Source organism: Camellia sinensis, chromosome 8 (genome assembly GCF_055761805.1).
Source record: "Camellia sinensis isolate YWXY chromosome 8, ASM5576180v1, whole genome shotgun sequence".
Classification (NCBI taxonomy): Eukaryota; Viridiplantae; Streptophyta; class Magnoliopsida; order Ericales; family Theaceae; genus Camellia; species Camellia sinensis.
In genome coordinates, this window is record NC_138968.1 from 13,743,888 (window position 1) to 13,756,207 (window position 12,320).

The window sequence follows — 12,320 nt, forward strand, 5'->3', positions numbered from 1 at the left end:
TAGTATCTGTGGACTTAATGAACAAATATTTATTTAATTCTTTTCAGAAAACAGCAGCGACAAAAATTAATTGAGCGAGACTAACTTACCTACAAAAAAAATTAAAAACATGGATATATAATTGCCTCAAAACCAGCACTTAGAAGTTTTCGGCATTCACTCAATAATCTTTTTATTTTTTATTTTTTTTAGGAATCCCTCAATAATCTTTGGGTTTACACATTATTATTAGATAAATTCAAATTCTTGTGGATTTTGTTTTGGCATACCACTGTAGCGACTGCCATTCATCATGCAAGGAAAACCATGATATGGAACACAAACTAGTGAGATGTGGATCAGATTAACTACAAATGCTGAATTTGAACTGCTAAAAATGGTGCATCGCTTAGTAATATCAACTTGTAACTAGAACCAACAGGGCCTTCGCTAACAATGCTCTCCTTTGCCTAGATCCTTCAAAAGATAACAAGATCACAGTTCAAAAACTCATGCACCATCATATTCCTCTTGAAAGTAGTGTCTTAATATCTCCAATTGACTGATCAAGTCTCTCCTTAAGATTCAATGTAGACAAGCATAGCTGCAAGAAAAAACAAAAACAAAAAAGGGCATTCAAGTGTTTCAGAAAACATTTAAAAATTCAGGAAAATATTAGGCAGCACAAACAAATTCAGATGATTAATGGAGAAACGAAGTTATTAGGGCAAAAAAGGATCCCAACTAGGATACTTCTACGGTTAACCAAAAAAAAAAAGAAAAAAAAGAATGATCAAATGATTCCAGGCCTATCAATTTGACATCATTGTTTAAGGTTGTAACCCTGCTTTGGGTAGCAGATACTTAATCCTTCAGGTCTTTTTGAATCCATATTTAATCATCCCAAAACAAAGGGTCATGCTAGAATATACACACCCTCAAAAGGGTGTGTACCATATGCAAGTTATGACATTTGTGGTGTTGATCACCATAAATGTCAACTAAATCATTTTCAATCATAACAAAAAAAAATAAAAAATAATGAGTCATAACTAAATACCACATAAGGTATAACTACAATAATAATCACAATAAGTCATAACTAACATCACAATGAGTCATAACTAACACCGCAATGAGTCATAACCAAAGACTACAAACTAGGGGCATATGGTACACACCCCACAATGAGGTGTATTATAGAATTTCCACAAAAGAAATGCATTATGGCCTCTATTATTTGCCAAGGGGCACAAACTTGGTGTGAGATTAAACAAAGCGATCTCCAAATGTCCACTTAAGGAAAGTTAAACTTGAGACTCGGATGCAAGCTATTCCCAAATAAGAAAGAAGATGACAAGAACAGAAACTACTTCCCTTGAAACTTACTTTGTAAGGAAGCAAAATCTGGATGACTCTTTAGTTTAAATCAATCCCTGGCGCTGCAGATCGGTATATGTCTTCTTATTGTAAATGTTGCCCTCTTTGTCTTCATATTCTTCTTCAAGGTCCGGGCGCCACTTGTTCACTCCCTGCCGTTCTTGTATTCTCTCCCAGAGTTGCTTTGCCTCCTGTGTAATAGAATGAATGAGTTTAAAACTTTCACATTAGACACAATAACAGCAAGTACAAAATAGTGCAATTTTTACAAGTTTCTTATACACAGATAATGGCATGCCCAATCATATGCATCTGATAACCAAGTAATCTCACAAAGCCATGGTATTCTTAAATTTTGGACATCTTCAATTACTAAATGAACAAATTTGGAGATCTATAAGTTTTAGAACACTGAAAATTCAGACCTCATTTTGAACTTCCGTTGCTTTAAATTTGGCCATTCCTATATAGTCATCCAAAGATGTTTAAGTTTGTGATCCCAAATAACAAGGATCAGGCCCAGTAGATGATTATTACAGGAATGACTTCATCAACTACGAACGAACACAAACTAAATCCAGGCTCAGACACTAATGACTTCATCCGCTGAAATAATCAATTAAATGCCATGTAGAAGACCTGCAGTATTGTGTCAATATATGTCTCGCGTAGTTCTTTTTATTATCAATACATGTCTCACATAGTAGGAAAGATATCCTATATCATGTGAAAAAGAGAAAAAACAAAAGAAATGATGAGTAGAAATAAAGCTCCAAAAATTTCATTCAATACAAAGATTAAATCACCAATGACCACTATGAAAAAAACCACAACAATATAGATAAATTATGCGAGATGAGTTCACATCACTAAAATCTAAATGAAAAGGAATTAATTGCAGCACACAAAAAATAAAAATAAAATCTAAGAGCATACCTCAATTGATGTGATTTCGTTGAAGTTCTTGGTATTTGGAATGCCAAGACAACGCATCCCATGCTGATGTCGCCATTCCTTGAAGTGTCGCTCATAAGCCCTACGGCCCCAGTAGCTGTGATTCCCACATATCTCACATTTGAATTCCTGAAATGCATTCAAAAGGAAGTATTGAGAAACCTGTACTTTCATCCAAGAAGATATACTGGTGCCTGAATAGCAGTAATGACACCATCACAGCAAAAAAGTCATCTGAAATGATAGTGGTCAACAGCCTTTTATGTCAATTTCTATGCAATTACATATTATAAATGCATCCATTTAATACCTGAACTAAAAGAGAGATTCTTTGCAAAATTTAACACGTACAAACTAGAGGAAAAAGAATAATTTGTACATATGAACAGGAACTAAAAACTACCTTTTTTAGATTAAAAAAAAACTGAAAAAACAAAAATCTAGGACGACACGAACAGACATCTTGATTTATTCCTTTTAATCAATGAAGGGAAGGAAATAGCTGAAGAGATATGCATTCAATCAGAACTTACCTGCCCAAGACCATGAAGCTTATATAACCAGTAAGGTATAGGCTTCCCGTCCCAACCCATTGGCAACTTCAGGGGATTATAAATCTGCTGCTCGTCATCATCACTTTCAGTGTCAGCTTGTACCTCTTCCTGATTAAAATTTTCATATCCAAACAAACCTTTAGGGTTAGAAAGTACATTAACGAAGTAAATCAATTCACTTTGTCATAGAAATCATAGATTTGTGCCACAGTACAAGCAATTTTGTTTTGTAACTGTAGAATGGATACTAGTTTCGGTCATGGTTTAATACAACAAAATTGCAAGAATTATGAATAATGAACAAGAGAATTAAAACACGTGATGTCAGAACTTGGAATAATGAAACAGTACTCTAGTCTATACCTGGATACTAATGGATAGATCAAACTACTGCTGCGTACTTCTTGTGCATAAAATATCTTACACCGCTTAAAACTCAGGAATGTTTGGTTCTGGTTTTCAGAAAACAATTTTCAAAAAATTCTACTTTTTTATTTTCCGTATTTTAATGTTTTCAATGATTTTTTTAATATTTTAAGCAATTTTTTTAAATTTTTAGACACACCTAACATACACTTAAAAAGTATAATATTTGTGAAAAAAATATTTAAAAAAAAACACTAAATACAAAAAAAAATAATAATAAAAAATAAAAAAACGAAAACTTAGTACTATCGTATTTATGTGTATTTATTAATTTTTTAAAATATTTTTTCACAAATATTTTACTATTTAGATACATTTAAGTAAGGTGCATCTAAAAAAGTAAAAAAATTAATTAAAATTTAAAAAATGTTCACTAAAAACGAAAAAACACGAAAAACAAAAACTCAATTTTCAGAAAACTGAATTCCAAAAACTGAAAACAAACACATATTTTCTCAAACCACACTTCCAAGCACCATCAAAATAAACTTCCTGATTATCCACGAGGCATTCAAAAACAATAGCATTTTTTAAGGTGTCATCTAATTATAGAGGGAATTTATATCAAACTGTCTATTGGAATTGAATTACTTTCAGCATATACAACTGGAATGGTAGCTCATTCTCTACAAGCCTTGGCCATTATGCCCAATGATAGACCTATCATCAATCATAAGATTCAGATTGGTAAATGCAATTATGCAACTACAAACTGAACCTGCATGGGAGTTGCAAGATAAGACAAGCTCTACAGGAATACCAAACAGAGTAGTGGGAAGCAGAGGATAAACGAGAGGAAAAAAGCAAGAGAATAAATTATATCACCTCCTCACGCTCTGCTTCCATTTCCTCATACGTTAAAGCCTGTTTCTTCTCAACATTCTCTTTTGTCCGCACAATTGTCTGAAAAATCAAAATCAAAATCAAAATCAAATTGGAAGCACCAGATAGTTAACCATCTTAAATAGACTTACACGATGTTTCAGTGCATGCTGATACTCAAATGTAAATTACAAATACAAAGAAGCTAACAAAACCCTTGCTTGCCAACTCGTTTTTTCTATCATTTATTTGTTTATTTATTTTTGTCCTTTTGCAACATAAGATGGAATGAGAAATAGTCTAGATCTTAAATCATAATTTTGACTGAAGGAAAGCAGTAGAGTGTGCAGCATAAGCTAACCTCCTGCAACAGATCACAGAGTTTTTTCATCTTGGCTTCCATAAGGGCAATTTCTTTTGAACTCTCAGCCTGTTGAGGAGCTGCAGGGTTTGCATTTTGTTCAGATACACGAGAGCCCTTGGCAAAATGTTTTCTGTCCAGCTGTTCAAGAGGTGTATGCTGCAAATAAGGGAATGAAGAGATTAAGGCGAACATGTTGGTCAAAATGGATCTTAATGTAGGGTTCAAAAGAAACTGGAAAGAAAATTGATATTGAAAAGCATTTAATGGGAAATTAGGCCGTCTTCAATCCTTGAAGTAGGGAGAGTTTGTAAATGTAGTAGCTAGAAGGGTTTCCATAGGGAATGAATCAAAGCTAACAAATTATAAATTTCTAAAAACAAATACAAATTTTGAACGTAAACTCCTAAAAACTGAAAAATAAAAAATAAAATCTAAAACACCCAAATATTAAAATAAAGAGTCAAATTTGCCACCCAATGTCTGCTGTCCTCAACTTCTATATAGACAAACAGACTGCCGTGGTGTGAAGTCCAAGATCATGTCACTACTAATATGGTCATCTACTGGTCCTTTGTTCATAAGCTCTACTAAAGCTTCCACATAAAATCCAAGAGATCAACTCTGAAATCTCTATCCACCGGCACCATTAATCCAAGAGATCATGTTGCTACTTATATGGTCATCTACTGGATTATGAGGATTTCAGTCATTTTTTCACCTTTTCTAAGCAAATACTTCAAGAGATTGTTGCCCTCAAAGTACCTGAAGAACTTCGCAGTTCCCTACATGCACCTAGCGGCCTTTGTTGGACACTGAAAGAATACAAATCCAAAAGTAGGCCTGTTAGACAAATACCTCACTCACACCCATAACTAATACCCCAAACATTAACTCAGAAATTTATGAAGCATCAATGTGAGAAAGTCCACGTGCTAAGTCATCCCCCCTCTCTCAAGTCACATTCTATTTGTCACATCTTTCTTATTCCAGTTGGTCAGTTTTGGTCATGTCAACATTCAGAAAACCATCTGAGGTTTCTCAACCATTTCTAAGGATGTAAACCTTTAGATGTCTGAAGACATGCACAATAATTAATGCCTGTTTTACATTTTATTTATTTATTTATTTTTGAGGAATTCTCAAAGATTCACAAGATACTGAAGTTTACAACTAAATAATACTTTTAAACCATGACCCCACCAATCAATCATTCAAACAAAAAGAAAGAATAAAGAGCATATATATGCAAAACTCAAACAATCACCTACCACCAAGGTACAATTTTGATCAATGGGTTATTAGTTGTACATTTTCACTAATACAAAAGGACAGCAATAAAATTCATGAAAGAAAATGCAACATGAATTTGACTAGATGAAGGAGCTGGTGAAATCACCTTTGTAAGGAAAAGCCTCTCTGCACGTTGCTGAATAGTACCACCTGTCTTAAGTCCCAGTGCAGCCAATGCCTACCACCCAATGAGATAGTACAAACCAATAAGAAACAAAAAAGAAAGAAGCAACAAGCAAAATACATATCCTTTGGCATAATATTAATTCATCCTCATACAATTTTAGTAGGCGAGACTAGATTTAAGTCCAATGACTCTAAACTCATACAAGAGGATTAAAATATTTGCAATTATAAAGGCAATGTAATTATTTAGAGTTTGAAAATTGTACAAGAATACACATGATGTAAGGCAGGTGAATTAGATTCATGCATACAAAAGCCAAAGCCCACGTCGATCCTCTAAACGACGCCTCTTTTACTTCTCATCCTTGATGTTTAACCTACTTTATTAGATTTCCTTAATTAAAATAAGGTTCTAGTATGACCAGAAAGAACAAAATGCCACTTCCTTGTATTACACCACTCATTGTTTAAAATAAAATAAAAAAACTAGACTCATAATTTGGCATGATCTTCATCATTCAGATGGTCCATTTGATTTGAAATAACATAAAGGAAACAACCCACGTTATAGCTCATGTATGTCAACAATGTTGATTCAATTAAGCACGCAAGACCAATGCACAAATATGAGTCAGTGATTGCTTAACTTCAACAAATATTCTGGAAACTGAAACTGAAAAGTTTGTGAGACTGCCAAGTGTGTCTGCATGTAAACTGTGTTTATTAATTTGATGGGAAATTTATTTTATTTTATCCCTTTTTCATCATGGAAGATTTACTACCATCACTTCTAGCTGCATGCACTCAATCAACACACTTGTAGTCATGAGTTGCTTTGGAGTATTTGATTACGAGTATACTTGAATCCCCCAGCAATAATGAGTCAATAGACTTGGGAATGAAAAAGTCTTGAAATCCAATAAAAGGTAGTAAAGATCTCCATAAATTTCAATACTGGTTAACCTTACCTCCTTTAATCTCTCAGGTCCCACTTCCATCAACTCTTCAACTGTGCTGTAATAATCAAGATCGATTACAGCAGGTTGAGCTGAAACATGCCCATTTTCTTGAGCCTCATTCTCCCATCCTTGTATCTGGCCAATAGTCCATTGCTCCTCAAATTCAGCAATCACCTGCCACAAGCCAGTAACCTTTTTAGGAAAAACAAGGACGAATTCCTAATTCTAGAACAACACATCAAGAATGTCATTGAAGGTGAACCTTTGAGAATATTCTATCAAGATCTTGCAAAGGCTCTGTCCTATCAAAGAAATATATCAGATACTCCTGTAGTTTTTCCAAATACTCCCTGTACTTCCTGTACAGAAAAAAAAAAATAAATTAAAAAGGTATGAATAAGGCTTAATTACCAGACTGAACAGACGCAAAAATAAACTTACATGCAGACAAAGAAATGTCCAAATTATTGATTGAAAAAAGATTGAGGCTTTTCTTTTTCTCCAGATTGCAAGGAATCTTACCTGGTCAATTTCAGTTTGCGAGGTATCTTATGCGGTTGTGAAAAAACATCGAGGTAAGCAGAGTACTCAATGGGCTCCGCAAATTTAGAGTTAATGTACTCGTTGTACAATTCATGCAAGTCTAGATACCTTCCAAGGGCTTCCTGAACATATGATCTACTTTAGTTAGCTGAATAAAACCTAAAGACCAGGAAACATGAATTTTCGTAACACAAGTCAAAGATTAAATAAAATAACTCCCATAACTTGGCGTAACGTGAACTGCAATATATGAGTCAGCACAAGTTTGCCCTTGTTTTTTTTTTTTTTTTTTTGATCAGCAACAAAAAAAGATAAATTTTATTAAGGCCCAAGGCCAAAGAGAAGAGAGGATAAGGCATCCTCCACAATGAAAAAGAAAAAATACATCCAAAAAGACAACCACACCAAAAGACAACCAAAACTACACAACTATACAGCACAAACCGACACCCAATTTGAAACAATCAAAAAAAGAGGAATCCCTCGGAACACAGGACTTGCCAAGGCCCAAAAAGACGCCACATAACACACTCTATCCCATAAATAATCTATATCCCTAGTTCCTCCTTCAAAAATACGCCCATTCCTTTCCAATCAAATGACCCAGGAAATTGCAAAGACTACACTGCTCCAAAGAACTTTAGCCCTCTTCGACCTTCCAAAAACTTGAAAATCAAATAATAGCATTTGAGCAAACCCTCTAGGAGCCACCCACTGTACATTGCCCATTAATACATGAACACCTGAACTTAACTTTGGTTCAGATAAAGCAGAAGGCTTACATTTCCGGCCAAGATGATTGAAAGAAATGCCCGATATAACATGAATTTTCAGAATCAAGGGTAATATCAAAAAATCTTTCAACTTGATGTCTGATGCATAACTATCTATCATAGCACTAGTTATTCATGCAGTTCAATTTAGTCATAAATTATTTCTGCTATAGGTCTTAATGTCACATTGCAGAAGATTGAATCAGGGTTCCTATGAAATAAAATGAAGCAGAAGTAAGTTTTCTGGCCTAATCAAAAAAGAAGCTATGACATACTGAAACATATTAGTTAAGTTATCAATTATTGAAATCTTGCAGAGCAAGCATCTAGTTAAGCAAAACCACATCGAAACTCATACAATTGCATAGTGCAAAGCAAAGTTTTGCCAAAATAATGACACATAAGTTGCTATGTTTTCAAATGATTCACTTAACATGTTATCTACAATATTGAAACAAAATAGTTATAGGGCCGCACACACAACACACACCCATAGAGATAAAGAAAGAGAGTGACCTCCCCAGTGAACTCAATCCGCGGTTCCTCCTTCAGTAGCTCCTCGTACTCTTCATTAACGTCGACAACACGTGCAGCAGGATGACGTCTATGGTACTCACGAATCTGCGCAAATTGTAGATATTGCATCAAGAATTTTAACACAGCACATACATAGAGAGCAAGAGCTCATTTCCTAACCCTTGCAATGTACAATTGTACATACATACATACTCAACTCAGCTCAACCAACCTTACACACAAGGAAAAGCACCAAAACCCTAAAAAAATACCTCTTTTCATATAGAGAAGCAATTTATACTGAAAGAGACAAAACCCTAACAAAATACCTCTTTCAATCTGTCATAAAATGCGCTAAACACGTTTGTTCCAGTGGCAGTCTGGCCTCCAAGAGCGGCAATCTCATCCTTCCTCGCACTATCTTTATCTTCATAAATCTCGACCTGCAACAAACACAGCTCCCCTGTTTGGTTATCGGGAAAACGAAAGAAAACCTAATAAATCAAGCATTTTCGAGGAGGGTACCAATTTGAGAGTGGTGGAAGTGATTTCGTCGATCATGTTGCGGACACGGTGGTTCTGGAAGAGGCGGTCCTTGCTTGAGGCCGGTTCGTTCTGGAGATCCTTCACGATGAGTCGCTCGAGCCGCTCGACTTCCTCGTGACCCGCCCGAGTCACTTCCAGTAGAGTCGACGACATCTTCACCAACTCTCTCTCTCTCTCTCTCTCTCTCTCTCTCTCTCTCTCCCTCCCTCCCTCCTCTGTTGTCTCTTCAAAAACAGAATTAGGGCTTTTCTCTCTCTTCTCTTGCACCTTTCTCTTTCCGGATGTTGCAGACTTGCGGTAATACACCAAGCCAGCCAGTAACAATTAGGGCAAATTATACTTCACCCTTTAGTTATAGGTATTATCATTTTACCCCTTCAATTTAAAGTTGTTCACTTTTGCCTCTACTCTATAGATTTGTTTCAATCTTAACCCGCCGTGTTTGGGAAGCCAAAAGTTGGCTTTTTTTAAGCTAAAATTTACAAAAAGATAAAAATAAACTAAAATAATTAATAAGATAAAATATCATAACAAATTCATAATTATTTTATTTTTACTCTCACAAACATCACATCTAATTATAAAAAAATCTAACTCTTTTATCAAATAAAAATATTTTAATCTACTAAAATAGCCTATTAAAATAGACAACTTTCCAAATGAGGCCGTTGTCATGTTGTTATGAAAATATGATGAAAAAATTTTATGACCAAAATAGTCAGTTAGAGCATCTCCAGTCCTTCACCACATTTTAATTTGGTAAAAATAAGATTCAATCCTTTTATCAAACTTGTATCAAATCAAGTGAGAAACAAATTTTTTGTCAATGAATCAAATCTTTAATCAGATTTCTAACAAGCCTTTTTTCACTTGAATTTGATGAATTTGTTAAAAGATGAAGGATTAGAGCTGATTTTTTTTACCAAAATTGATGAAAAGTGAAATTTGGGATGAAAAATTAATTTTTTAAAAGATTTTGATGAAAATTTAATAAAATTATTGGAATAGTTGATATCAAATCAAACTTTTGATGAATAATTGGAGATGATTTTACAAGCTAATTTATTTACATAACTATAATATATAAATTTTGTCAAAAAAAGTATGTGCAAATTTTATTTTTATGATAAAAAATATATATATATACACATCTCTTATTGATATGAATATATTTTAGTTATAAAAATTGGTTTGTGGAACTCTTCTGTCATTTTTTCACACTCTTTTGATACCATGATGTTAATGGAAAATTAAAATTAAAACAAATCAAAAATTAAAATGTAATATAATTCTATTAAAAAGTGAAGTGATAGCGAATCATAATAGATGAATAAAGTGTAATTTTCTAATAAATTACATTGTGACGATGTGTCTGGCTAATAATAATAAACTATGTAAAAATAATAATATCATTAGACTAGATGTATGACGTAAAAAAAAATTGAAGTAATTCAAAAAAAATATTATAAGCACTCAAAATAATTTATCCATCAAATTTGAGATTGTTCAAATCGTTCAAATTTGTGCATGCTAATTTACTGCTTGGATGATCGTGCAATCTTTGTCAATCGCGATTGTCACATTTGTCAATCACAATTATCACCTTTGTTACCGGATAATCAACCGAACAGCCAACATACATAAATTTAGATGATTCAAATAAGTTAAAATTCGGTGGAGATAACATTGCCCCATAAGTACATAGCTGAATGATGTGTTGTTAAAAGACTAGACAACTCTTGCGTTTAGCCGCGCTAGTAATCCCAGAGGTTGGGGGAGTAAACTTGTCAAGTAAAATGAGGTGCTTTTAGAAATAGCCTTAAAAGTTGGGGTAGTTATATAAATAAAAATAATACTGAAATTCTCACATGATCTCCACTTCGTGGTGGTGACCCAGTGAAGAGACAAAGAAATAGTGATCTGGGTTGATGAAAAAGCCATTGGATGAGCAAAGAAAGCTCAGCCAATTATAGCAATAATAATGATCCCAAACAATGTGGAAGCTGAACCAGTCTATTTTAGGCGGAGATGAAGAGCTACAGGACAACCTATTCGACAAGTCCCAAGACCTCTGTTGGCTCTCCTTTGCAGGTACTTGGCATAATATTTGGAGCTCACACAGATTTTTAATTCTTTATTGGGTTTTCATTTGGCTGAGCACATTGTTGATCTTTTTGTTTGAGCAAAGAATTTATGGATTCGTTGCTTGTTTATGCTTCTAGTATGAATTAGTTGAATACCCATTTAGTTATTTTTGTTTTTTTTTTCCCGAAAGTGTTAAAAAAATGTTTCCAATTCTTTCATCAAATATCATTTAAGAAGAGTTATTTTTTTCATCAAATTAAGAATCCATCAAACACATTTGAATTTGATTTAAATTTTTAAAAAAATGAAGCATTGAAGATGGGTTTTCTTGATCAAGTTTGATGAAAAGGAAAATTTTGGATAAGAAGAAGATTTTTAAAAAGATTTTAATGAAAGGATCAAGTTTTTTACTCAAATTTGAAATCAAACTAGTTGAAAAAATTGGTGAAAGATTGGAGATGCTCTAAAATAGTTTATAAGTTACCTTGGAGACAATGAAATGCCAAAATTTAATAGGACTAAGGCCTAAATTAGAAAATCTACAAGATATTAACAATAGATTTATGAAATGATGAGATTTTAAAAACTACATGAGGACACCAATGTCTTACAACTATTTTTGGGATTCTATGTTTGAGGAGCAAATTATTTGTGCGAAGTTCATAGAAATTGATTTTAGCTACCAAGTTGTTATGATTTAAACTTCTGACTAACCGTGCAAATAAGTAAAAAATAGTGATATCTATAACTAGTGGTGTGATTTGTAGAACTTGTGTATCTTAATGTGTTGAAATAAACTAGTAAGACTGATAGGTAAAAAGTTTGTTTGTGATTATCGGTATAGGTTGCTTGCATTAGGCTAGTTTGAGAAGCATGCATTGCAAGCATAAGATCTTTCCAAGTTTGATGCTTGTCCTTTATGAGAGCCTTGCTTCTTGGGCTTGAGCCTTTGGTTTTCTAGGCCTTAAGGTTTTGTTGTAAGCTGTTTTCCTTGATCTGTGAG

The 12,320-nt window shown here is 33.7% G+C and overlaps 1 protein-coding gene across 2 annotated transcripts; it reads right to left on the minus strand.

Annotated features, from left to right (window-relative positions):
- Positions 1–270: 270 nt before the first annotated feature.
- ATO (splicing factor-like protein) lies at positions 271–9,588 on the minus strand. 2 transcript variants are annotated; one of them, XM_082882090.1, is made up of 14 exons: positions 9,446–9,528; positions 9,212–9,408; positions 9,016–9,129; positions 8,687–8,791; positions 7,377–7,519; positions 7,117–7,213; positions 6,864–7,028; positions 5,876–5,947; positions 4,477–4,635; positions 4,119–4,196; positions 2,847–2,975; positions 2,296–2,442; positions 1,369–1,550; positions 271–583 (listed from the first exon to the last, which is right to left on the minus strand). In XM_082882090.1, exons 2-13 carry the CDS (start codon positions 9,383–9,385, stop codon positions 1,404–1,406), a joined length of 1,530 nt encoding a protein of 509 aa, XP_082738216.1. In that variant the 5' UTR covers positions 9,386–9,408; positions 9,446–9,528; the 3' UTR covers positions 271–583; positions 1,369–1,403. The 2 variants fall into 2 exon arrangements, with proteins under 2 accessions (XP_082738216.1, XP_028079041.2); XM_028223240.2 differs by having other exon boundaries at positions 9,212–9,588.
- Between the last annotated feature and the right edge of the window lie 2,732 nt (positions 9,589–12,320).

Coding starts and splice junctions, on each gene's coding strand:
- ATO (XM_028223240.2), bottom strand. CDS start 9,385: ATGTCGTCGACTCTACTGGAAGTGACTCGGGCGGGTCACGAGGAAGTC. Junction 7,214..7,376: donor CGCAAACTGAAATTGACCAG/GTAAGATTCCTT, acceptor TTTTCTGTACAG/GAAGTACAGGGAGTATTTGG. Junction 4,636..5,875: donor AGAGGCTTTTCCTTACAAAG/GTGATTTCACCA, acceptor CCTTATTTGCAG/CATACACCTCTTGAACAGCT.